General features: G+C 38.2%; 1 protein-coding gene across 1 annotated transcript in view; it reads right to left on the bottom strand.

Annotated features, from left to right (window-relative positions):
* The window catches only part of LOC120515460 (EF-hand calcium-binding domain-containing protein 6-like), a 94,022-nt gene that overhangs the window by 11,038 nt on the left and 56,319 nt on the right, over positions 1 to 26,665 (bottom strand). The window contains exons 10-13 of the mRNA XM_039736538.1: positions 9,594 to 9,659; positions 7,734 to 7,844; positions 3,583 to 3,700; positions 163 to 287 (exon numbers count right to left, since the gene is read on the bottom strand). Coding sequence (XP_039592472.1) covers positions 163 to 287; positions 3,583 to 3,700; positions 7,734 to 7,844; positions 9,594 to 9,659 — 420 coding nt within the window. The remainder of the gene's footprint in view (positions 1 to 162; positions 288 to 3,582; positions 3,701 to 7,733; positions 7,845 to 9,593; positions 9,660 to 26,665) is intronic.

Here is a 26,665-nt window from a genome sequence, read left to right on the forward strand (position 1 = left end):
AAAAGTAAATGAAGAAGATGATGCAGGATACAAGTTTGTATTCTTTCATATGCCATTTGATTGATAAAACTGTAACGTTAAAAAAAAAACATGTTCAGCACATGCTGGCATATATATGCTTTAGTCTATTGCTTTTTTATATATTTTATTCAAATAAAGTACCATTTGAGTAGCTGGTACATCATTTCAGGAGTCAGCCTTCTTGTGTTCATTACATCCAGGTCATTAAAAGCAGCTTCCACTTCTTGAAATCTGCTTTTAAGCAGGTCTTTAATTATTTTATTGAGCTATTAGAAATGTAAAAAAAGAATAAACAAAATTAAGTAGATATTACAGCAGTTTACAAAGTGACTAACAGAATTTCAAACAATTGAATAAAGTATACAGGCCCTAGACCCCACAATAACAAAATAAATAACTTGTTGCTTGTAGTTGGGATTTCTGTATTAAACAGAGACACTGGTAAAGATAAAGAGTATTCTATTTTCTATTACTTGATCCCTACATTTACAAACGTCTTTAAGTACTGATGGACTGGGAACCAGAGCTTATCATGACATCAAGGACAGCTCACACTCTATCACACACACGCATACTTGTTCACATATTGTCGATAGATAGATAGATAGATAGATAGATAGATAGATAGATAGATAGATAGATAAGAGGCACTATAAGATAGATAGATAGATAGATAGATAGATAGATAGATAGATAGATAGATAGATAGATAGATAGATAGATAGATAGATAGATAGATAGATAGATAGATAGATAGATAGATAGATAGATAGATAGATACTTTATTAATCCCAAGGGGAAATTCACATAATCCAGCAGCAGTATACTGATACAAAGAAACATTATTAAATTAAAGAGTAATAAAAATGCATGTAAAAGCAGACAATAACTTTGAGTAATGTTAGCATTTACTCCCCCGGGTGGAATTGAAGAGTCGCATAGTGTGGGGGAGGAACGATCTCCTCAGTCTGTCAGTGGAGCAAGACAGTGACAAAAGTCTGTCACTGAAGCTACTCCTCTGCCTGGAGATGACACTGTTCAGTGGATGCAGTGGATTCTTCATGATTGACAGGAGTTTGCTTAATGCCCATCGCTCTGCCGTAGCTCTGCCACAGATGTAGCACTATAATGTAACAATATAGCACTTCCAGTTCATCTACACAATATTTTAGGACTGGAGGAAGTAATCTGCACAAATACAGGTAACAAATATAAAACTGTCTTACTGTATATAAACAGAACTGCAGATACATTGCAAGTCTGTTCTTGAAAGCAAACACAGCTTTTGCTTACTCATAAGTCCACAGATATCCTAAGGGCACTATATTAGTTAACTAGCAAAATTCCCACACTTCGCAGCGGCGAAGTACTGCCTTAAAATTTTTATTAAGAAAAAAATTAAATCAGTCCACACCTTGAACCTGTCCCAGTCATTCAATACATAAGACACAATGTTCCTCCGGATATCAAGAATGAGCCTGATATGGCCGTGCAATATGTAACAAAGAGAATGGAAAAGGTAGGTGCCATCTCCGGGCATGGAAACCACTCGGTGAATGACAGTTGTTTGATCGATGGTGATCACCTCGATAGACATGTTAATGGGGGTACGGTTGGAATGATAAAGGAAATGGGTACCTGAACAATGTAAAGTAAGTCTAAAATACCTACACAATAACTATAATCGTAATAAATGAACAATAAAACAGCGGAGAAGCCGTGGATTAAATTAAAAGGCTGTAGTTATCAGCAGGGAGACATGAATCCCATGGCGAAGCAAGGAAGGGAATGTAGAGATTGGAGCAACGGACGGCCTTATATAAGCAGGCAGCCAACAACGGGGGAGGCGTTGGGATGGGGGACCCAAACGCTGCCTCACACGATGACCGAGCTGCACGTTATGGACGTATATATGTAAGTAAGTAGGATTCAGTCAGCGTTGGGAACCCGCGTAACAAATTTCTTAAAGATGGGCCCATAAGAATAAGACCGTTGAATCTAGTTTTCACATATGACTACTTAAGGTTGGGTAGTTCTACCAACTAATTAACAACAAAATGAAACATGTAATGTGTTGATGTTAAGGGTTAAATTCATTGAATTAGTGTACTTCTTCATTGTAATTCATTTGTCCTCAAAGTGTTTCAGACTGAAAACAACTTTACCTAAGTGAAAGTTGCCTAAAGAAGGGACTTGAGTTGCCTTGAAAGCTTGCATATTGTAATATTTTTAGTTAGTCAATAAAAGGTGTCATTTTGCTTGTCTTCTCACTACATCCATAATAGCTGACATGGTCCATTAACAGCAAACAGTCTCTTCATAATTTAAATTCTATGTTACATTTAAGACATTTTAAGACATTTAAGTCTTTTACTAATTGTATAGTATGCATGTTAAAAATCACAGATATACAAGTATAAGTATGCTGGATTTGCTTTTCAATCTCCTATAATATCGATAATAAGCCCTTCATCTGAAAGAATCTGTGACAGGTGACAACCTGTCAGCACTGAAGCATCTCCTGCCTCATGGGCCGAGGGTGAGCTCACCAGGCACTCACTAAGGTGGATTAAAAAAGTATTATTCCATGCAATGAATAAAACTGGTGCGGCGGAAGAGATTTTAAGTTGAAGATGTGTGTGTAAGAGAGAGTTAGGGAGGAAGCAACAGGAGCAGAGTGGGAAAAAGTGAAATAGGAGTAAAACTTCTTTAAAAAGTTATTATTATTATTATTATTATTAATTTCCCCAAGACACTCAGAAGGAGCTCTTTGTGGTGGTTGTTTTGGAAGTGTGCCCAATGACCCTAACAAATGGGAAGTTCATTTAGATGCATGGAGGCTGGGCAGCAGCCTGCTTGATAAATATACAGTATCAGTGGCGTAGCTGGAGTTCGTGCCGCTTGTGGTGGGGTGGTGCTTCAATGTGCCGCCCTCCAACATAACTGAATATGTTAACCTGTTTAACTAGAAAACGAAAATGACACAAAGAGAAAAAAAATTAAGAAATTTTGCATAGATTTATTCATATATAGAGAAACAGCAATAATTTTTCACATATAATTATTTATAAGCATCAACTAGGCAAGAGTATAATATAGACGCAGTGATAAGCCGTGTTCTAATTATTAGTTTAATATAATTATACTGATGTGGTGGGCTGGCACCCTGCCCGGGGTTTGTTTCCTGCCTTGTGGCCTGTGTTGGCTGGGATTGGCTCTAGCAGACCCCCGTGACCCTGAAGTTAGGATACAGCAGTTAGGATATTATGATGACAGCAGGATATAAAGAAATTATCCATGGAAAGATATGCAATAAAACATTATAGCTATACAGGCATCATGTATTATGTATTGCAAAGGCATCATTAGCCATTGTAAATTATTTGACTTGCAGTCTGCATACCATGCTTTGAGAACCAATGGATTAGATGATCGTTAGTTACTGTATGTCCTTATATGTGAAACTATAGAAATGAAACTTTACTTTTACTTTTTCAGTCACTGTAATCATCACATAACATCTTATCTTGACTCTCTGGATAAGAACACAAAATACAATACCTGATCATTTGATCTCCTCAGTTCTAGGGCGTCTTTGTTCTTGTCTGGCTTTATGTATTTTTTGCTCAAGTCTGTCATGATGCTTGCATTGTCTCTGAAGACGCTCTTTGTATTTTTGCTGAGAGAAGTAAAGAACAAAGAAAAATGAGAAGCAAACAGGAGACTGTGTGTCAGCATTTTGCTGCAGGTCTAGGTACTTCAATAGTGCCATATTGTGTTTTCTTAATCTCCGATATAGACCGGCATCTCGAAAAACAACATTTATTCATATGGCATATTTTAATACATGAAAGTAGCGCAAAGTGCTTTAAAATAATAATAGCTAAACAGAATTACAAAAATAATGTAAAAACTAAACAAAAAAGTAAAAACTAAAGAACAATTATTTACAAAAGGTTATATAAAACTGTAGAAAGGATAACTAAAATGTTCACCTTAATAGCAAATGTTATGGTCAGATGGCCATGGAAGAGAAGAAAACAAGAACTCCACCAGCTGGATGTTGAAGAAGACAAACCTTCATTGTTTCCATGGCCAGAAGACCACCCAGCCCATCTCATTTTCCACATTCACCTTATCTGCTTCATATTTTTAAGCAATAAGTCATTGTGCGCTTATCGTATCTCTGAACATCAAGACATTCAGTGAACTCTAAGAGTCTGCACAATACATCTGTAATTGAATGAATTTCACAGGGGTGTCTCCAAGAAATATAGCATGATTTTAAAAAGTGTTTTAATTATTTTTAGAGATTATGTTTTCAAAACAACGTAAATTAGGGTTAAGGCTGTGTGTTTGCTTCTCCTATTTGTCCTATGTGTTTTTTATTCATAACATCCTACCAGCTGCTGCTTAGCCAGAGCATTGCATCAACGAAAAACAAACTGTTTCCATGTTTTAAAAGGAAACAATGAATCCTGAAGGTGATTCTAAATAGGATCCAAACACATGTTTGAGATGAATTGAAAATCTGAGAAGAGGTACAGTTGCTTTTTAGAACATTAGAAAAAAAATTGATGAGAACTGGCCAGTCGGCTCAACAAAGCTCACCAATCCTATTCACCAAATTTCTTCAAAATAACATCATGTCCAGACTGGAAGGTCCCTAAAGTCCTACTGTCCACCACACTACTTGTTAATTGTGTCTATGGTTCTTTTTGTATAGAAAATCTTTGTAAAGTTTTTGCGAAATTTACCCTTAACAAGTTTCCAGCTGTGCCCCCATGTTCTTGTTGAACTCATTTGAAAGAAAAAAGATGGATGAAGCATTATATTAAATAAATAACCGATCTCAAAAAGTCCATGAAATAAAGGACATTTCAGAAAGCAGATTATAAAAATCTACAAATGGAAAAAAAAGCAAAACACCATAATGTGTAATGAAACGGCATCATGGACAAATTCAAAGAAAATTTAAATTGGATGAATGTGATTAGAAATGATGATTTTTACTTCCATGATGTTAAACACATTGGTCATTTTCCTTTTTCTATTATTTAAAAATAGAGTAGTTTTATGTTAATCCTTTAGAAAACCTGTTCTCATTTTCTCAATAAAGAAAGTGCATCCCGCACAATTTTAAAAATATGGCCAAGCTAACACATGCTTAATGTAACATCTTATAAAGTAAATACAATCATAAACATCACCCCTGACAATATACTACAGATTTGTACAGAAAAGCGCTGAAGGAGTAAAAGATGATCAATCCATTCATTTTTGACAGGGCTGGATTAAGACCTTTAGAAGCCCTAAGCACTGAAGGAATTTTGGTACCCCCTTTATATATGAACTACAATCACTTTCTGTGGACGAATGAATGGGACAGATGACATGACCAAGACAAGAACAATCACGTGACCCTCTGTGGACTGTGTGACAGTTTCCAGATTCTAATTCTGTTGTATTCCCAAGATTAATATATATATATATATATATATATATATATATATATATATACAGTATACTGTAACAGACAACTGGGACCCTTTGCGAACCGTGATGCCTGGAGAATGGAAGAACTGGGAGAGAAATAATATCTCTCCTGGGACATGAGAGGGCAGCTACCCTTGTTTGCATCAGGGCCACGGAAACAAAGCTTGGAAGCTGAACCCAATTGGGGACCATGGCCAGCGCCAAGAGGCGCCTGGACAGTTCCTAAACCTTGGACTGTAGCACTTCTGCCACACCAAGAAGTGCTGCCCGGAAGAGAACCCAGACGCACCTGGAGTGCTTCCGGGTGCCCATGCAGCACTTCCACCACACCAGGAAGTGCTGCAGGAAGGACGTCAACGAGCACCTGGAGCCCATCTGGGTGCAGCATATATGGGGGCAATGCACTCCATTCTGGGAGCTGGAATCAGGAGGCAGAGGACAGAGCTTGCGGGAGAGGAGTGGAGGAGGCAGAAGAGAAGAAAATAGAGATGGAAGAAGAGACTGAATATTAGTGTTGGTGATTTGTGCACTGTGAGTGCCAAAAGAATAATAAAATGTGTGCTTTTTGGGACTTGTGTGTCTCAGTGTCTGCCTGGGTTCAGGCTGCTCTAACACAATCCTTACATCTATTTTATTATTATTTTTATTATTGTATATATGTGTATTTCATTTTTTTCATTTAACGTGGAAGCCCCTTTTTGTGAAACCTGGTTCAGCTGTACCATTTGTAGGGTTGCACCATGATACATGAAAAATTCGCCAATGGAAAATTTCTGTGGTGCCTCCCCTTCCCTTGATGCCCTAAGCATATGCTTATTTTGCTTAATGGTTAATCCAGGCCTGATTTTCTAACACAATTATCAAATTCAGGGTAGCAGGTAAGGAACAAGTGTCACATTTTAAAAGAACAACTCTCACAGTGTAGAAGAAAAGCTTACATTAAAATCTATTTTCATCATTTTTACCTGCATGTCTGATAGCCTCTCACATCATTGATTCTGTATTGTATGATTGTGGGTGTTTGAGTGATTGGGTTCTACGATGGACAAGCACCCTGTCCAGGTTTGCGCCTAATGCATGCTGGGTAAAGTGAGCATGAGAATATTATACTCTTTTAAAATGTGGCAGTTGTCACTGTCCCACAACCTTAATTTAATAATTAGGTCAGAAAATGGATGGATCGATTGAATTGTATTTATTTAATATTCTCTTGTACAAATGTAAGTTATAACAGCATGCTGAAAAAGGTACAGTTTATAACTGTGTTTACTGTATAAGGTGCTACATTAAACATTCTTGCTTATTTACAATTTGTATGGGATGCATTTTCTTTATTGAAATATGGGATTAGTTTTTTTTCTTTTTAAGTGATTGAAATAGTAAAAAAATGCATCACTAAAATGCACAGTAATAGTCCAAACTTAAGTGATAGGAAAAGGAAAATAATGCCTTAAATGTCAAGGGAGTAATCATTTTACATTTTAAATCATCAATGATGTGCAAAATGCACATTACAAATAATGTTGTATAAGCAAAGTTGCATAATGCATAATAAACCTGCAGCCTGAAGAAGTTTCAAAGAAGATTTAACGGGCTATCTAATTGGCTATCTAAAATATATTCCTGCCAAAGCATCCATCTTGTGTTTCTGGTTCTAAAGTCTGAAGTCTGAGGGAGGGGGGAGAATGGCGCTTTGTCATACGGTGGAATGTGAATGCAGTGTTTGTCAGTGGTCGGTTTCTGTTTTGAAGGAGGCAGGAGAATGGAGTTTTCTCGGAGGGAAGAGAATGCTTCAAAATGGACACCTTACATACTGACACCCTAATCAAGGTCTCTAAAGAGCAGTGTTTAAAACTCTCTGACTATGAAACTAAGCTAACTAGGATGGAGGTGAGGCTTTTACAAACAAACAACTGGTGCTCTAGTTGTGGTATAAATATTGCTGGTAAAATTCCTTCTATTAGTTCCATCAAGAACCTACCAAAATATTGCCACTGTAGACCACCACTTTAAGCCAACCCAGAAATTGGCAACCCTTATAGATGTCTTGAGAAAATTTTAGTCAGAAAAGCATGTTGATTCCGGCAGCAAACATAATGCAGAACCAATACAGAATGTCTTAAAACAGAAAGCATACAATATTCACACACATTGTTGAAGCAGCACATGATAGAAATAATACACGTTTCTTATATTTTAACTTTTTTTTAAATTACCTGCTGGTAAACCTTGCCAAAAAGTCCATATATAAAACATTTCCATTTCTATCAGTGGGAACTTTCTCCATAAAATGCTCAAATTCCTCATCTGTCATCTTCATCGAGAGTCTGCTTGGAATAAAAACATTTGTGTCAGAACAACAGCAGTCACATTACATAGGGTAACGTGAAAAGTAGTTAGGATCATAGAGCAGGGAATGGCTAATATAGAAAAGTGTATTCTTAAAATTGGTAATCTGCATGTACTAAAATATTATAAGCACGTGAGAAAGTAAACAATAGGATTAAAAAGGCTCATGCCTACATATTTTTATTATTCGGTATAAGCTGGAAACCACCAATATTTCATAAGTCAAAGGTCAGACGTGTGAGAGAGGTGGAAAAGAGTGGGCCCCCTCTTTTAGAGAGGGAATGTGAACTTTCCAACTATAAATATTGGTGGTGACTGCTGAGTTAGTAGGGAGTGAGGATAGGTCTTGTCAAACAGATATGATGGACAGAGCGGGGTTTGACACCCCCTCAGCTGAGAAATAATGGTGGAATCAATTAGGGGCAGGATTAGAGCAGTGGGATGTTAGGAGTCAGATGAGGCTTATATGATACAAATTGTAATAAATGTAAGAGTTGCCCATGGTTGGGCGCTCATTCCATCAGAAGTTAGTCTGTATATGCGCCATACAGTAAATCTTGATTCTGCTCCCTGTCCTGAGACTTCATTGGGGGTGAGGGTGCCCGTGCCTGCCTGCTTCTACATTAACATTCCCAAGACTTGTGAAGTCGTAAACTGTAGTTTGTTTAGTTTCTGCCAAAATTCGGCACTGACCACATCAGGTTCCACTCCTGTCAGCCAGGAACAGAAAGGTGAGGCTGCTGTGGGCACAGACTCACAAAAACTATAAAAATTGAATACTGGAAACACTTAGCCTGGTCTGATAAGCATCGATTTCTGATAAGATACACTAATGGCAGGGTCAGAATTTGGTACCAACAGCGCGAATCCATGAAGACACAACAAGCCAGTCAATGATCGCTTTATTTCTCAATTTCTGTTATCGTGGGTTTTACTGCATTTGTGCTCTGTTATTAACTGCAAACCACTTATTGGCTATTGTGTTTTCCCCCAATCACTATCTTTGTAAATCACTTGAATTCCATTAAAAATTGTTGTGTACTTTGTGAATATGTGCTGTCAACTCTGCTTGTATAATGAAGGCAAGATTGATGTCCTATAAATACAAATAAATATTAGCATGAGGTTATTTAATGCACTTTTATTTAACATGCCCATAAGTTATTTCTGGCTGGTGGTAGGATTTAGGAAAGTGATGGACTAGGGATCTGTCCCTGTATCCACCCTGACACAGGGAGCAAATGTTTGAGTTTCATCCATCAAGTGTCCCTTGAACTTCTTGTGTTCCAACGATGGGTATGAGCTTTTTCTTTGAAATACTTTGTACTTTTGTGTAATCCCTGTACTTGTCTCTCCCTGGTGTTTATTTACTGAAATAAATGTATTATATGTGAGGATTTGGGCTTTACTGCTTTGATTCGGGGTTTAAAGGGCTGTCACAAAATACCCCCTTTTGCTTGCAAGAGTATAATAACATCCTGGAGCTTTCAGTTAACTTAACCTACTTACCTTTTTGGTACCTTTGGATAATCCAAGCAAACACAGGCCAAATGTGATACTCTGTACAGATAATAACTTGGTCATGAATAAAACTTGTGCAGCAATGTACTATTATGCTGACAAGGTGTGCATGTGAAAAGATAGATTTAATTACAATTACAGATGTCTTCACAATTACAGCATATGAAACAAAGATAGCTTGTATGACCAAAATGTAAGCCTTTTACCTTGTCTCAATGCACATCCGGAACAGCTCCTGGCTTAGTGTCTCAGTTTTTTGTGTATCCACCTTCCTGAAGCAATATTATTAGTTAGAGACATTTCTGTTTAAAAGAAAATGTAAATTTTGAACATGTTCTATACTATATTCATTTACCCATCCATCCATTATCCAACGTGCTATATCCTAACTACAGGGTCACAGGGGTCTGCTGGAGCCAATCCCAGTCAACACAGGGTGCAAGGCAGGAACAAACCCTGGGGCAGGGCGCCACCGCAGTATATTCATTTACCACCTTATCAGAATGAGTTTTAGCAATGTAATGTTCAATACAGTATTCTTTTTTAACTGTGAAGACTTTATTTTTTATTTATTTCCACAGACTTGCTGTCTTTCAAAGACCATAATAAGTTCTTTTATAAGTCCAATCATTGCAAAACAGAAACAGAACTGACTTTTGAGTTTCAAATTTACCAGTGGGCAGTCAATTCAGTTCACTTGATTTCTAATAAAGCACACTTCTCTGAAGCCAGGCACATACAGTAACGCTTACAAAGATTTGTAAATTTAAAGAACTAACAGGCTCATTAGAAAGACCCTTTCTATCTCAGCCATTGCATTCAGGCTAAAGACTCATGATTTTAACAAAGCATTTATCTTGCACATTTTCATACAAACAATGTAGCTCAAAGTGTTCAGCAGAATATCTGCTGAAGGTATTTATTTTGTTTTTCTCTTCTTGATATTCCTGTAATACAACTTTGTTTCACTGCAATTTTGATCAAGTTATCTCCCTAATCTTGGAACGAAAGTTTGGAGTGAATATGTCATTACCAATTGTGGTGTCAGCCCTTCATGGTATTTTGCTTAAGTTTATCTACTGGATCTACTGGTACATCGCATAGTATCAGTGAAACAAATAAGCTAACACTTGTTCTGAATGGGACAATTACAATACACTGAATTAATCTGAATTAAATTGAAACAGGGCAAGCAGTATGCCTCAAAAATAAATTGCAAAAGGGAAGGAAAACCATCGAAAAACCTGATCATAACAAAATCTATATACTAAAATGCTAAGAGGTGTAATTTCAGCGCTGAGTTTGCCATACTTACACTGAATTAGAATTCAAGATACTATGCTATTTATAAACCCTATTACAAGAAGCAATGCAGAAAATTATTAGAATTTGAACATTAATATATATATATATATATATATATATATATATATATATATATATATATATAAATATATATATATATATATATATAGCCACACACGTGCGATTTAGAGACAGCTGAAGGGCCTAAATGATAGGAATTCCATACCAGACCAAGGGGCAGCGGGGTGGACCCTGTCCAACACCCAGTCCATGCAATCATTGAACAAAGTAGGAGCAAGGACAAACCCCTGATGAACTCCAGAATCAACTGAGAAAACTGCAGATGTTCTGCCTCCACTCTGCACAGCACTCACAGTATCAGTGTATAAGCTGGCCATGATCTCCAGCAGCTTAAGGGGGAATCCCGTGAAGTCTCATGATGTCCAACAGGAAAGCTTGATCAACTGAGTCAGATGTTTTATGAAAATCGACAAAGGCTGCAAAGAAACTCCACCGATATTCACGTTTGTGCTCCATGAGAACCATCAGTGTGTTTGATTGTAAACTTCTTACTTGAAAAACCAGACTGCTCTGGTTGTTGGTAGGTGAGCAAGTGATCACAGATTCTATTGAGGATGACTGTAGCACCAAGAGCAGTGTTATCCCTCTGTAGTTGCCCAACCCAGGCGATCATCCTTCCCTTTCCAGATAGGGAAAAGTCCCATTTTTCAGTCAGTTGGGATGATGCCCGTCTCCCAAATGGAAGCAAAGTTTGCTTGCAATGCCAGGAGGATAGCCTTATCACCAGCCTGGAGAAGTTCACCCCAGATCCCTGCAGGCTTACCTACCTTCAGCTGGAACACCACCAGTGCAATCTCAGTGAGATTGGGTGATCCACAGCTAATTGAATGATCAGCCTCAAGAACCGTGGATCCAGAGATGTCCATCGTCCTAGCCGGAAGATCAGCTTTAAACAGCCACTTAAAATAACCAGCCCAGAAGGTCACAACTGCAGTGCCATCCGTAAGGACCATCCACCACCTGCCCTGACTTGACTCTCTGAGGGACAGATTTGGATGTGTAATGCTTCGATTCCTCTATAAGCAGGATGTGAGTTACTAGACAATATATGGTGTGTCCTCAGAGCCCTTTCAAATGTGCTTCTCAGTTCCTGGTAAAGACTGAAGTTGCCATCAAGCTTTGCACAAGGACTCCTCTCCAGGGTGCCCTGCAAGATGAAACACCTCCTTCTGGGCACACTGGTAACACCAACAAAACCCTCAGCAACCTTCAGGGTCTTGTCACAGAAGGTCTCCCTTATCACATTAGGATCAGCAGTCACACCCAAGTCTGTACGTTCCTCACACAAACTGCATGCAAACTCATTAGAAACAGCATGATCTTGGAGTCTGGCCAGGTCCAGCCTCATTCTCCTAGTAGGTGGTAGCCTACTGGACTTAAGCTGGATCTTCAGAGTAGCAACAAGTCTGTGGTCAGAATTCACAAATTGGGTACTTTTGTAAAACCTGCAGTTATGTAAGAGCCTCCAGCATCTGCCCATGAGGATGTGATCGATCTCCTTCACCACCAGTATTGGAGTATCAAGTCCAACGAAATGGCTCAGGGTGCTAGAACCAGGATCCAGTGATCCTGAAGTGATTCATGAAGCCACTTTCACCACAGTCGCCAGACATTGGGGACTGACACAATCCTTGTAGTTAGCCCTGTCAGTGCCAACTCTTGCATTGAAATCACCCATGACCAGAGGACTATCACCTCACAGGTACCCATCAACTACTAAGCTAAGTTGCAAATAGAATGTCTCCCTCACTGAGGCATCACTCACCACGGTCAGAGCATACACTATGACAATAGACAAGGCACCCAGAGAGTGCCTTAATCTGAGTATCATAATATGCTTGTTGAAATGACTGACATCATTGGGAGGAGCCAATCTACCATAGCAATAGCTACTCCCTACATCCATCAGAGCGACCAGACCAATAAACACAACACACAAAATGCAAAATAGAAAATGCAATATTTCGATCACTAGACAGAAGGCAAAACAAAATGAGCAAGAGAGCAGAAAACTGTCACACAAACTAGAATAGGAACACAGTTAGAGTCTTAGAAGGTGTTGGAATATGTTTGCTATAGGCTCCTAGTACTACTGAAAGGCCTAATACCAGCACCTAAGGACAATTACCTAATTTGTATCTAAGTTATTCTATAATAAACAAGACACAGATGCAAGACATTAAACCAATGAAAGAAACAACTAATACATAATATGTAATTAAAAAGCAGTTAACAGAAATATTTAACCAGAGCAACTCAACCAAAAATGAGAAAAATACAATTCAATAGAGACGAAAAAACAAAATCTCAGAATAAGACCTGTGATGGACCATAACAACAGGAATACATTTTATTCAGCACTGATAACTGCAAATAAAGAGCACAGAAACATTTAGGTACTCATTGTCTTTCTTTAGAATTTTGCCTGCCATTAAAAGCCAAACGAGGCTCTCTCACTATTAAGGCCTTCATTTGAATGGCTAGTTATTTGAGGCTGTAAGGTAGGTGAATTCTAATAATCAGAGAAGCCTCTAACAATACACTCCAATTTAACTGAAACAAAAGCAAAGTGACACTACACCTGTTGCCATCTGTTTGGCTCACCACATACCTACCTACTGCTGAATCTCTGAACATTAGTTTCTAAATGGGCAGCTCACTTTGCAAGAATCGTGTCAAAGTAAAACAGCTCCTTGGGTTCACCCAATCCTTGACTTTTACTTCAATAACATTTTTAACATACTTAGGAGTGGAAAAAATCTTGCAGCTTATCTCAGACTAAACTATTTCAGGAAATCATGCACATTCCTCCCATAGATGTGTGAAAATCTGATGTTTTATGGTTATTGTTTCTATTCAACCATGCTCAGCATGGATCAAGTGTCTCTTCACATTCTGCAGAAGTGGAGAAGAGAGTAATCTAAATCTAATTCTGAGTCTTCCTACCATGAATTCAGCAATAAACTACTGCAGATATTTCTTAGAAATAGGCTGGTAAATCTTTCATTTTCATGAAAATCTTTCCTTGCAATAAACCAACAAATAACAATTAAAATGTTATATGTATTTAAAATTGTTCTATATGGAAATACAAGTACCACGGTTGAGAGAAGTTTTAAAATTATTATCTGAATTGTAATAATCTTAACATTACTGTCATGTAAATTTACAGTAGATCTTTACTCTCAACCGATTATGTCTACACAGTGAGAAATGAGTGCACTAGAGCAAGTTTTGTTCCTACAACATCTTAGTTAAGTAGGAAAGTCAGTGCTCAGAAAAAATCAACATGTAAAAAACGTAATATTCTCTTAAATGACATTGTTGATGAAATAATTACTTTCACAAGGGAGCCTTCCATGTATTTTAAAACAAAATTTAGGTGGTATCCTGATGTGCATTGTGTCCTTTATTAAAATAACTGCAATATGTCAAACATCGCATTCCACTAAGCACACACCGAGAAGGTACATGGCAACAATTGATGGGAACAGAGCAGCTAGTGAAGAAGAATGTGTAACCCTGCTAAAGAAAACAGTGATATTCTCAATAAAAAAAATTATTAAAAACTAGCCATGTTGTCCGTCAAAGACAGGTAACAGAATCATTTAAAAATATTTGCTATCTCTTGCCCTTACATGCACTTTCAGTTGTTTTTGTCAGTATTCACATGTGTGTGAATATTTCTTCACCGGCTCTCCCCCTCTCGAGCACATGCCCATAAAGCCTGCTTCTCAGACTCTGCATTATTTTTGAGATGGCTTTTTCACATCTTGTTTGCTTTTATACTTGCTGCCTTTCAAGGTGACTATGAGGAGCCTCCCATACTGTTTCTCCTCCTTATATATCTCACCCTCACACTTCCTCTATAGTTGTGTCACCAAAGGCAAACTGACCAATCAGATTGCTAAGAGGGACTGGACACACTGACTTAAATATTTTACTATATAGTAGATAATAAGAAACTATTGTTTTCAGAGCCTGTCATTTATATCTAACTACCTATTTTGTAAAGCTCTTAGTTCATTGTTAATGGGTCCTGTTCAAGCAACATCCGGTGTAAGGCAGTAAATAACGTGGTGTAGTATTCCTAGTTCATAGCAGGACACATTAAATTATACTAATTAAACAGCAAGACCTTACTAATGCAAGTGTAAGGAGACAGGGTTCAGATGCATTTGATGGTACAAACAAGAAAATGACAGCAAGCATACAGTAGGGGAGTAGCAAGGAACATTAAAATGCTCACCTCAAATTAAACAAACAGGAAGAAACAGAAAAGCCCCACTTGGTACTGGTCAGTAGTATAGGAGCGTCACTATTATACATCATCAGATTTTGACAGGTGTATGTCCCGCCCCCCTGGCATTTCCGGTACCCACCTGCTGCCACCTGTTTAATGGGGCATTTCCCCCCGCGGTCTGATCTCTGCCTGTTGTCGGGTGCGCTGTTTAACCGGCATCGGACCTTTTGTCAGTCGTGCGCAAGGAAAAATGGTCGGCCGATCTTAGCCTTGATGCTAAAACTGGGGGCTGATCATCTTTGTGAGCCGAGACGGGCCTTTGGGAGCCTGTAAGGTGTCATAAAAGGTAAGTCATCAATGGGGCGGAGCAGACATCCTGCTCCTATCTGCTTGCAGCGCTCGGGGGTGTGTACAGAGAGTACAGAGAGCGTGATTGACAGACCCCGGCGAGAGGATGTACAAGAAAACTTTAGAGAGAATCTATGACACACCCAAGGAACCTGGCAGTACAGCCCAAAACACCCCTTGAGCATCCGTTACCTCGCCCACCTTGTAAAACCATGCCCTTTATAAAGCAAGGCATATTTCAGATACCAAAAGTGTTTAAAACAATAACTTTCAGAGTGGATGTACAAGGAAAGGTTTAAGAGAGAATCTAGGACACATCCAGGGAAAAAAAACCTGGCAGTGCGTCCCAAACACACCCATGGGTATAGCGTTACTTTGCCCACCATGTAAAAAACCATGCCCTTTATAAAGCAAGGCATATGGTAGATGCCCAAGTGTTTAAAACAATAACTTTCAGAGTCGATGTACAAGGAAAAAGGTTTTAGAGAGAGTCTATGACACACCCAAGGAACCTGGCAGTACAGCCCAAAACACCTCTTGAGCATCCCGTTACCTTGCCCACCTTGTAAAACCATGCCCTTTATAAAGCAAGGCATATTTCAGATACCAAAAGTGATTTAAAACAACAAGTTTTATTCAATGATTCAAAAAAAGATGCCAAAGTGTCTTAAAAACAACAAATTTTATTGAAGCAAAATTCCAAACATAGCAAAATAAGATCTGGTCTTCACTTTGAGTTACAAATTGTTTGCTATACATTAAAATTGTTTAAACTATGACTAAAAGCAGGAGAAACAGCCGTAAAATAATCACACAAGCTTAATTGTATAAAGATTTGCAATTCACTTGAAAAGAAAAAACACAAGAAAATGTATACATATAGGGGTACGCAAATGAAAATTCAAAACCTGGTCCAACAGTGAGTCGGTAATACACCTAAAATAAAAATGTTTAAGCCAGCAAATATACTTTATATATTTATATTTCACTAAATTATGCAAACCTATTTTCTGTTTGGAACAGAGCCGACCACATAAAGCTGGTCTTCACAGGCTGAATCAGTTTTGCATATCCATCAATGGGTCTCTCTCCTGCTCAAATTCAGCTATAACATCATCCACATCAATCTTGATAGCTTTACGAAAACAAGGGAGATTGTACATTTTTAACAAAGCACGCACACAGGACACAAATCTATCTCTTCTAGCCCTTTTGAGCATAAATAAGCTATGTCTATATGCAATAATTGGTTATATTACAAAATGTGTCCATCTGGTATGCATTTTTTCTCTTGACATTCCATACATTTTTCCACTAAATGTTCAACAGAGCTAAACACATAAGCCCAAATGACTGAGCGACCAATATGGTCATAATGAATCTTTATTAGATATAATAAAAGGAGAAACCTTCTATAGGTTGCATTACGTGTCACGCTGGGCAGGGACCTGGTTTTCCTTGTTCTAGCTGCCGAGTCTTGGTTCCTCTGACAACAGAAACAAAACACAAACAGTTAGCCGACAGAAAATATAACTCAAACAGATCTTGTTTAGCATGGATAATGCAATTTGCTTAGGTTTCTGTAAATTAATGTTGGTTTTAAAAAATAACAGTAATGGTGATTAGAGACAAGTTCAAAAGCTGCTGTCCGAATCTTGGACTTTGTTGCATGGTCTTTTGTATAAGCCGAAAGTGTTTACTTCAGCAACAAACTGCTTCAGACAGTTTAGTATGAATTTTACTCGGTTTCACAATTCTTAAGCCACACAAGGCTTTAACCAAATAAAACACCGTGTGTATTAATCTTTAAATACTGATCTGTCGACAGATGCTGGAAACACAAGGGTGTATTTCCTCAGGATCACATTCTAGTAAAAGACAAGTGTGCCCATCCTGAGATTCGGAACCCAAACGGCATGCTAAACAAGACCCAGTTAATACATCTTACACAGGTGCAGAACACGTAAGCTACAACAGACTTTACATAATGCTTCATTAAAATCAATCCGGCTCTGTGACTGCGATGGCTGACAAGTGTTTGAGAAAATACACAGGTCTTGAGACTTCCGCCTTGAAGTTGAACAATCTTTCACACTGTGCTTAAATACGTCACTGGCCATCGTCACTCTATGGGGGAAAAAAAGAAAAGAAATGTCAAGCAAAAAAACGTGTTGGAATGGATGAGTGAACAATACACTTACAGTATGCACAAACAAGCACAGCTGAGGTTCAAGAGAAACAGAACAATTGTTTCAATGATCAATTACCAGTAGCAAGTAGATTTAGCAGAGATGTCTTATTACTCAAAATTCAATGATGGATATAAAATTTATCCTCACTTGTATCAATGTGCTCTCAAAATATGCTTGGGCTGTGTAAATAAAAGGCCAAGACAGTTTCTCTGGGTTTTAGTTTGATCTTTAGACAGAGTCGAGTTCCTAAAAAGCTACATACAGGCCAAGGCAAAAAAATTTATAACACATTGGTACAAAAACTTCTAAGACAGAACAATATTGTACATTTGTACATTTGTCACGAACAGCGATGTAAAGGCCAGCATAGTAAAACGGTTCAAAAGCACCTTAAAATCCAAAATGTGGAAATATTTTACATATGCCAATACTTTTCGGTATATAGATGTCCGTCAGACGTTCTGCAGAGTTATAACCACAGTTTACACACCACGATTAAAACAAGACCTGTAGATGTGACTCCTGAAAATGCCCCGAGTGTTTGGAAAACAATCTATGGTAGGGCCGGGCAAAGAAAATCTACTCCGTGCACTTTGAAAATAGGTGATCATGTCCGAGTTTCAAAATTAAAAAGTGTATTCGAAAAGGCTATGAGCAGTGGTTTATAGATGAGATATTTATTATCGTTGACTCTTTTAAAATGAATCAAACCTGTCTATAAACTAAGGTTACCCAGGTGATGAAATTAAAGAGAGATTTTATGCAGAAGAGTTACAAAAATAAAGCCCGATGCTAACCAGGTGTATACCGCATCCAGAAAATTCTAACCACTCACGGGCAGGCGTGGTAGAAACAAGCATGTGTTGGCAAAATGGCTTGGTTGGGACAAGAAATTTAACAGTTGGGTCAAGACTTCAGAAGTGAAAGACAAGGAGTTGAGAAACCAAGAAAAAATGTCTAAAGTCAGAAGTGCATTTTATATAACACTGCTGAGTAATTCATCGGCCAGAACTTTTCCCAACACAACAGCATCATTAACCATTCAGGTAGCCAAGACAATAAAACAGCCCAGAGACTGGAAAGTGGCACTGGTGGAACTGACTTACCCACAAATGTTCAATTCCATCACCCAGGAAGCACCATTTACACTAATGAATGAGGAAACAAGAGAGTATGAAGTGACAGACCCAGAGACAGGATGTACCAGAAGGTTTCAGAGAGAGAATCTATTACACACCCAAGGAAACTGGCAGTGCAGCCCAAACACACCATGGGCATCCCATTACCTCAGCCACCTTCCAAACCATACCCTTTATAAAGCAAATCATAAAGTAAACACCAAGGTGTCTTAAAAACAATAACTTTATTGTATATTTCAAGGACACACACAGTTTGCATCCTTTACCTCATGATCTAACCCAACCCATCTGTTATAACAGGATACATAAAGGGAGAGAAAAAAAAGGATATCAAAGTATCTTAAAACAACAAGTTTATTGAAGCAAAATTCCAAACATAGCAATTAACACGTAGTCTTTGCTTTCAGAGTTACACACTGTGTATAAATGTTTATGTTGGTGTAATGCACTCCTAGACAATAATGTTTTGTACTGTATGTTGCAAACTTCATTGAAAAGATTCCTTGAGCATTCTGTTCATAAATTTGTCAAAAGAGACTTTGGGTAAATTACAGTATGAAACTGCTTAGGAAAATTATACAAACAAGCTTGTGTGAATGAGATCAGTAACCCATTTGAAAAGAAACAAAAACACAATTGTATACAAGTATGAGAACACAATCTAATTGCAAACCAGGTCCAAACCTATCAGTGAACCAATAATACCCCTAAATAAAAGTGTTTAATTCAGCACATGTTTAATATATTTGTATTTCACCAAATTATGCAAGCCTATTTTCTCTGTTTGGAACAGAGCCGACCACTAAAAGATGGTCCTCACAGGCTGAATCAGTTGTGCATAAGCATCAACGGGTATCTCTCCCTGCTCAAACACCGACAGAACATCATCCTGCACCTTTCTCTTGACAGATTTAAGAAAACAGGGGAGATTACACATTTTTAGCATAGCACAGACACAGGACACAAGTCTAGCCTTTCTACCCCTTTGGAGCATAAATAAGCTAGGTCTATAAGCCCAAGAACGTTTTTAGACAGGCATAGATCCAAATTACCTGTTTAGATTTCTCTGGTTCATGTTCTACCGACTGGTTATCTTCTATAATGATGACACCGGTCTCTGCTTTAGCGGTATGTTTTGTTGTTGCAGAATCCATGTTTTGCTTCTTTCTAGTAAAAGAAAACAGATAATGGTGTGTCTCGGGATGGACCAGCAAGCTCCAATGCCACGAGGGACCAGCGAGAACGCTCGACTGGCCAAGCGACACAGGGACACGGGTAAGCTGGGATCGGCAAGATCCGATGCCGCGACGGACCAGCGAGGGCACTCGCCTGTCCAAGCGACACAGGGACTATGGTTAGCGTAGCCAGTTAAAACCTTGCAAAAGTGGTGGACTCAGCCAACCAACTTAAGCTCGGTCAAAGGAATTGTTAGCTGTAAAACAAGCGTTGGTGTCTCCTTTCTGACTTGGACAGCGGTGGACTCAGCCGACCTGCTAGGTCTCTGTCATAAGGAGATGGCTACCAGTGCTTGGTTTTAATCAAAGGAGAGACAGAAAATAAAAGGAGAGGAAAAAGAAAGAAAGAAAGAAAGAAAGAAAGAAAGAAAGAAAGAAAGAAAGAAAGAAAGAAAGAAAACACAGCACAACTTACCCAATTCTTATTACTGAGGAGCCGGGCCTTTGGGTCCAAATATCTGTACTTAAATATGCTTTTGGCGGGCTTTTACAACGCTGGGGCCAATCAAAACGTTTTAAGAAAAGATTTTTTAAGATAACCCGCCAACATATTTTTAACCAATCAACAAACACATGCCGCATGTTAAGCTAGCCAATGGAATTACACCATGCTGGTTCGGGCGTGTGCTGAGTGCATCCAGCGCTTCCCAAATTCAGAACCGACAATCAGGATACACACCAGGCAGCTGTGATGTGAATGGTCTCATATGGCTAAAAGGCAATATGGCGCGACTGAATAAATGTGTGAACTGGTCTGTCAATGAAAACGGTGTTAGCATATGAATTTAACAGTAACAGACAAAATCTTTGTAATACTGCACATGCAATGGTGGCGCACTCTAACCCAGGAGATCTGGTTTTGCGATTGGGGACGAGAGCAAAAATAAGACGGTCTATCTATCTATCTATCTATCTATCTATATTATCATGATTAAAATATGAATGTGTGTTATTCTAACATAGCCCCATAAACAATTAGTAAAAAAAAATGGAATGCTTTTCTTGTCATTCTTAATAAACACAATTTAATTTATAATACGCCTAGAAGTTGGTAAGACACGCTAGGGCTAATGGTTTTGTAAATAAATAAAAATCCGGTAACGCTTTAATATTTATATATAAGTCATGAATGTGTGTACACGTTTAATTAGTCTTTTCATTCCTGGCATGATTAACTTGTACCTTTAAAAGAAGAAAATGCATTATTTTGGTGCATAGCACCCATTTATTAAGTAACTAGGATATGTTAAGGAAAAGAAGCAGCGTTGTTACTCTCTGTATTGGCCCGTGGCGCATGTATAGAGCTGTCGCTTTCTAAATCAGCACATCGGGGTTCGCACCTGGACAGTACAATATGACATTGACTCTTAAAATGTGTATGTTATTATGACCTTACATTAGGCCTACGGTGTGTCATTCTTTTATAGACACATAAATGAAAAGGTAAAATGGAATTCTTTTGTCGTTATTCTTAATACGCGCAATTTAATTTATGATAGGCCTAGAAGTTGGTAAGTCACGCTGGGGCAGACGGTCTTGTAAATAAATAAATAAATAAAACCCGGTAACGCGTTAATATTTATGTATATATAGGTCATGATGGTGTGCACGTGTAATTTGACTTTTATCCCTGGCATGATTAACTTGTGCCTTAAAATAAGAATAAGAAGAAAAAATGAACCAGAGCAGCGCATGCGTGTGTTGTCCGGTGGCGCACCCGTAGAGCTGTCACTTTCTTAAGATAGGGGATCTGGGTTCGAGTCCGGGCAGACAACAAAAGTAAAACATTGACTTTTCAAATGTGTATATGATTATGCATTACTGTATGTTATTCTATTATAGCCAAGTAAACTAAGTGGTCAAATGGAATTCTAGCAGGAGTTTGAAATGAGTAATAGATTTTTACTCGGGAAGGCAGATAGGAAGAGCATGCCAAATTTTAGGGGCCATCACACTGAAAGTTCTGCCACCCATAGTTACAAACCTGTATTTAGCTACGGTGAGTAAATTAGCGTCACGATGATCTTAAATCCTCACCCAGGGTAATCCGAAACACGTTTCTAACGGTTCAAAATCCTTATAAATAATTTTTCTTTACAAAAAGTAACACTCGTCAGGGGGACACTGGAATCTGTTGCTGCTCTTTAAGATGAGGCGAGTGTAGAGGGCCTTGTTGGAACATTCTAGATGTACTCTATTACATAAAATGAAATGATAAAATTCATTGGAATATACGTTTCATCGTCTGTCTATAAGTGATAACGGTGGAACATTCCAGAGGTATTACATATAATAAATGATGCAATTTAATTGTAGCACCTGTTTTACAGTTATGTTTCACCATGTGTCCATAAACGATAACAGCTGATTACGTCATGTTTGGTGGTTATTGGTCTATTATATATAACATGGACGGAATTACACATTAAATATTTTATGCATTTTGCATTATGGAGCATTATGGCTCGCTTCTTAGATTCGGATGAAACTGATGATCACCTTTCCGATTGCCACAGAATTAAGATTTGTATATTATATATTCATGCATAATTAGTGAAAAAAAAAAACTTACTTTGTCCCGGTCTGGAGATTGCTCCCGAAGGGGATATAATGCTATTTGTATGTACAAAAGTGGATATCTTTTGGTTTTCTTCACTTAAGGATATAAACTCGTGAAATCGTAGTAATATATTTTTCTCCAGCGCACACCTTGCAATATAAAAGTGTTGCAAACACAATCTTATTCGCTGTTATACAATACTAACACGTACATCCGTTCACTCAGCTCGCCGATGGGCCCCAATAATCACACACGCCCATCCTCTTTTTCTACCGTGTGCCCATTTGTGAGGCCCTTGGCCAGCAAGGGTCTTATCGCTGCGGTCCATTGAGCTCCAAGCAATGAACAGTGGCCCTGGACTGAACACAGGCCCCACTGCTTGTTGGTTGAACAAATACTTACAGCATCCAGATCGGTTTTAATAATGAAAGGATTCGTTAAACAACCAATGTTTAATTTATTTATTTATTTATTTATTTATTTTGTTTTTGTTTTGTTTTCGTACCTGGGATCTGTCATACTAATAATGTCGTTAAGACGTGTAAGGGTTCCTTTATGGTGCTCTTTTTTCGGCGAGACAGTCATCAATAGAGATTCAAGCAATTTCTCACGTGCTGAAAATCCTGGTAAGAAATATTGTGGCGGTATTTTAAAATTGACTTTGTACATACAAATAGCATTATATCCCTTCGGGAGCAATCTCCAGACCGGGACAAAGTAAGTTTTTTTTTCACTAATTATGCATGAATATATAATATACAAATCTTAATTCTGTGGCAATCGGAAAGGTGATCATCAGTTTCATCCGAATCTAAGAAGCGAGCCATAATGCTCCATAATGCAAAATGCATAAAATATTTAATGTGTAATTCCGTCCATGTTATATATAATAGACCAATAACCACCAAACATGACGTAATCAGCTGTTATCGTTTATGGACACATGGTGAAACATAACTGTAAAACAGGTGCTACAATTAAATTGCATCATTTATTATATGTAATACCTCTGGAATGTTCCACCGTTATCACTTATAGACAGACGATGAAACGTATATTCCAATGAATTTTATCATTTCATTTTATGTAATAGAGTACATCTAGAATGTTCCAACAAGGCCCTCTACACTCGCCTCATCTTAAAGAGCAGCAACAGATTCCAGTGTCCCCCTGACGAGTGTTACTTTTTGTAAAGAAAAATTATTTATAAGGATTTTGAACCGTTAGAAACGTGTTTCGGATTACCCTGGGTGAGGATTTAAGATCATCGTGACGCTAATTTACTCACCGTAGCTAAATACAGGTTTGTAACTATGGGTGGCAGAACTTTCAGTGTGATGGCCCCTAAAATTTGGCATGCTCTTCCTATCTGCCTTCCGAGTAAAAATCTATTACTCATTTCAAACTCCTGCTAGAATTCCATTTGACCACTTAGTTTACTTGGCTATAATAGAATAACATACAGTAATGCATAATCATATACACATTTGAAAAGTCAATGTTTTACTTTTGTTGTCTGCCCGGACTCGAACCCAGATCCCCTATCTTAAGAAAGTGACAGCTCTACGGGTGCGCCACCGGACAACACACGCATGCGCTGCTCTGGTTCATTTTTTCTTCTTATTCTTATTTTAAGGCACAAGTTAATCATGCCAGGGATAAAAAGTCAAATTACACGTGCACACCATCATGACCTATATATACATAAATATTAACGCGTTACCGGGTTTTTATTTATTTATTTATTTACAAGACCGTCTGCCCCAGCGTGACTTACCAACTTCTAGGCCTATCATAAATTAAATTGCGCGTATTAAGAATAACGACAAAAGAATTCCATTTTACCTTTTCATTTATGTGTCTATAAAAGAATGACACACCGTAGGCCTAATGTAAGGTCATAATAACATACACATTTTAAGAGTCAATGTCATATTGTACTGTCCAGGTGCGAACCCCGATGTGCTGATTTAGAAAGCGACAGCTCTATACATGCGCCACGGGCCAATACAGAGAGTAGCAACGCTGCTTCTTTTTCCTTAACATATCCTAGTTACTTAATAAATGGGTGCTATGCACCAAAATAATGCATTTTCTTCTTTTAAAGGTACAAGTTAATCATGCCAGGAATGAAAAGACTAATTAAACGTGTACACACATTCATGACTTATATATAAATATTAAAGCGTTACCGGATTTTTATTTATTTACAAAACCATTAGCCCTAGCGTGTCTTACCAACTTCTAGGCGTATTATAAATTAAATTGTGTTTATTAAGAATGACAAGAAAAGCATTCCATTTTTTTTACTAATTGTTTATGGGGCTATGTTAGAATAACACACATTCATATTTTAATCATGATAATATAGATAGATAGATAGATAGATAGATAGATAGATAGATAGACCCGTCTTATTTTTGCTCTCGTCCCCAATCGCAAAACCAGATCTCCTGGGTTAGAGTGCGCCACCATTGCATGTGCAGTATTACAAAGATTTTGTCTGTTACTGTTAAATTCATATGCTAACACCGTTTTCATTGACAGACCAGTTCACACATTTATTCAGTCGCGCCATATTGCCTTTTAGCCATATGAGACCATTCACATCACAGCTGCCTGGTGTGTATCCTGATTGTCGGTTCTGAATTTGGGAAGCGCTGGATGCACTCAGCACACGCCCGAACCAGCATGGTGTAATTCCATTGGCTAGCTTAACATGCGGCATGTGTTTGTTGATTGGTTAAAAATATGTTGGCGGGTTATCTTAAAAAATCTTTTCTTAAAACGTTTTGATTGGCCCCAGCGTTGTAAAAGCCTCGCCCAAAAGCATATTTAAGTACAGATATTTGGACCCAAAGGCCCGGGCTCCTCAGTAATAAGAATTGGGTAAGTTGTGCTGTGTTTTCTTTCTTTCTTTCTTTCTTTCTTTCTTTCTTTCTTTCTTTCTTTTTCCTCTCCTTTTATTTTCTGTCTCTCCTTTGATTAAAACCAAGCACTGGTAGCCATCTCCTTATGACAGAGACCTAGCAGGTCGGCTGAGTCCACCGCTGTCCAAGTCAGAAAGGAGACACCAACGCTTGTTTTACAGCTAACAATTCCTTTGACCGAGCTTAAGTTGGTTGGCTGAGTCCACCACTTTTGCAAGGTTTTAACTGGCTACGCTAACCATAGTCCCTGTGTCGCTTGGACAGGCGAGTGCCCTCGCTGGTCCGTCGCGGCATCGGATCTTGCCGATCCCAGCTTACCCGTGTCCCTGTGTCGCTTGGCCAGTCGAGCGTTCTCGCTGGTCCCTCGTGGCATTGGAGCTTGCTGGTCCATCCCGAGACACACCATTATCTGTTTTCTTTTACTAGAAAGAAGCAAAACATGGATTCTGCAACAACAAAACATACCGCTAAAGCAGAGACCGGTGTCATCATTATAGAAGATAACCAGTCGGTAGAACATGAACCAGAGAAATCTAAACAGGTAATTTGGATCTATGCCTGTCTAAAAACGTTCTTGGGCTTATAGACCTAGCTTATTTATGCTCCAAAGGGGTAGAAAGGCTAGACTTGTGTCCTGTGTCTGTGCTATGCTAAAATGTGTAATCTCCCTGTTTTCTTAAATCTGTCAAGAGAAAGGTGCAGGATGATGTTCTGTCGGTGTTTGAGCAGGAGAGATACCCGTTGATGCTTATGCACAACTGATTCAGCCTGTGAGGACCATCTTTTAGTGGTCGGCTCTGTTCCAAACAGAGAAAATAGGCTTGCATAATTTGGTGAAATACAAATATATTAAACATGTGCTGAATTAAACACTTTTATTTAGGGGTATTATTGGTTCACTGATAGGTTTGGACCTGGTTTGCAATTAGATTGTGTTCTCATACTTGTATACAATTGTGTTTTTGTTTCTTTTCAAATGGGTTACTGATCTCATTCACACAAGCTTGTTTGTATAATTTTCCTAAGCAGTTTCATACTGTAATTTACCCAAAGTCTCTTTTGACAAATTTATGAACAGAATGCTCAAGGAATCTTTTCAATGAAGTTTGCAACATACAGTACAAAACATTATTGTCTAGGAGTGCATTACACCAACATAAACATTTATACACAGTGTGTAACTCTGAAAGCAAAGACTACGTGTTAATTGCTATGTTTGGAATTTTGCTTCAATAAACTTGTTGT

The sequence above is a fragment of the Polypterus senegalus genome, chromosome 1 (assembly GCF_016835505.1).
Source record: "Polypterus senegalus isolate Bchr_013 chromosome 1, ASM1683550v1, whole genome shotgun sequence".
NCBI classification, from domain to species: domain Eukaryota; kingdom Metazoa; phylum Chordata; class Cladistia; order Polypteriformes; family Polypteridae; genus Polypterus; species Polypterus senegalus.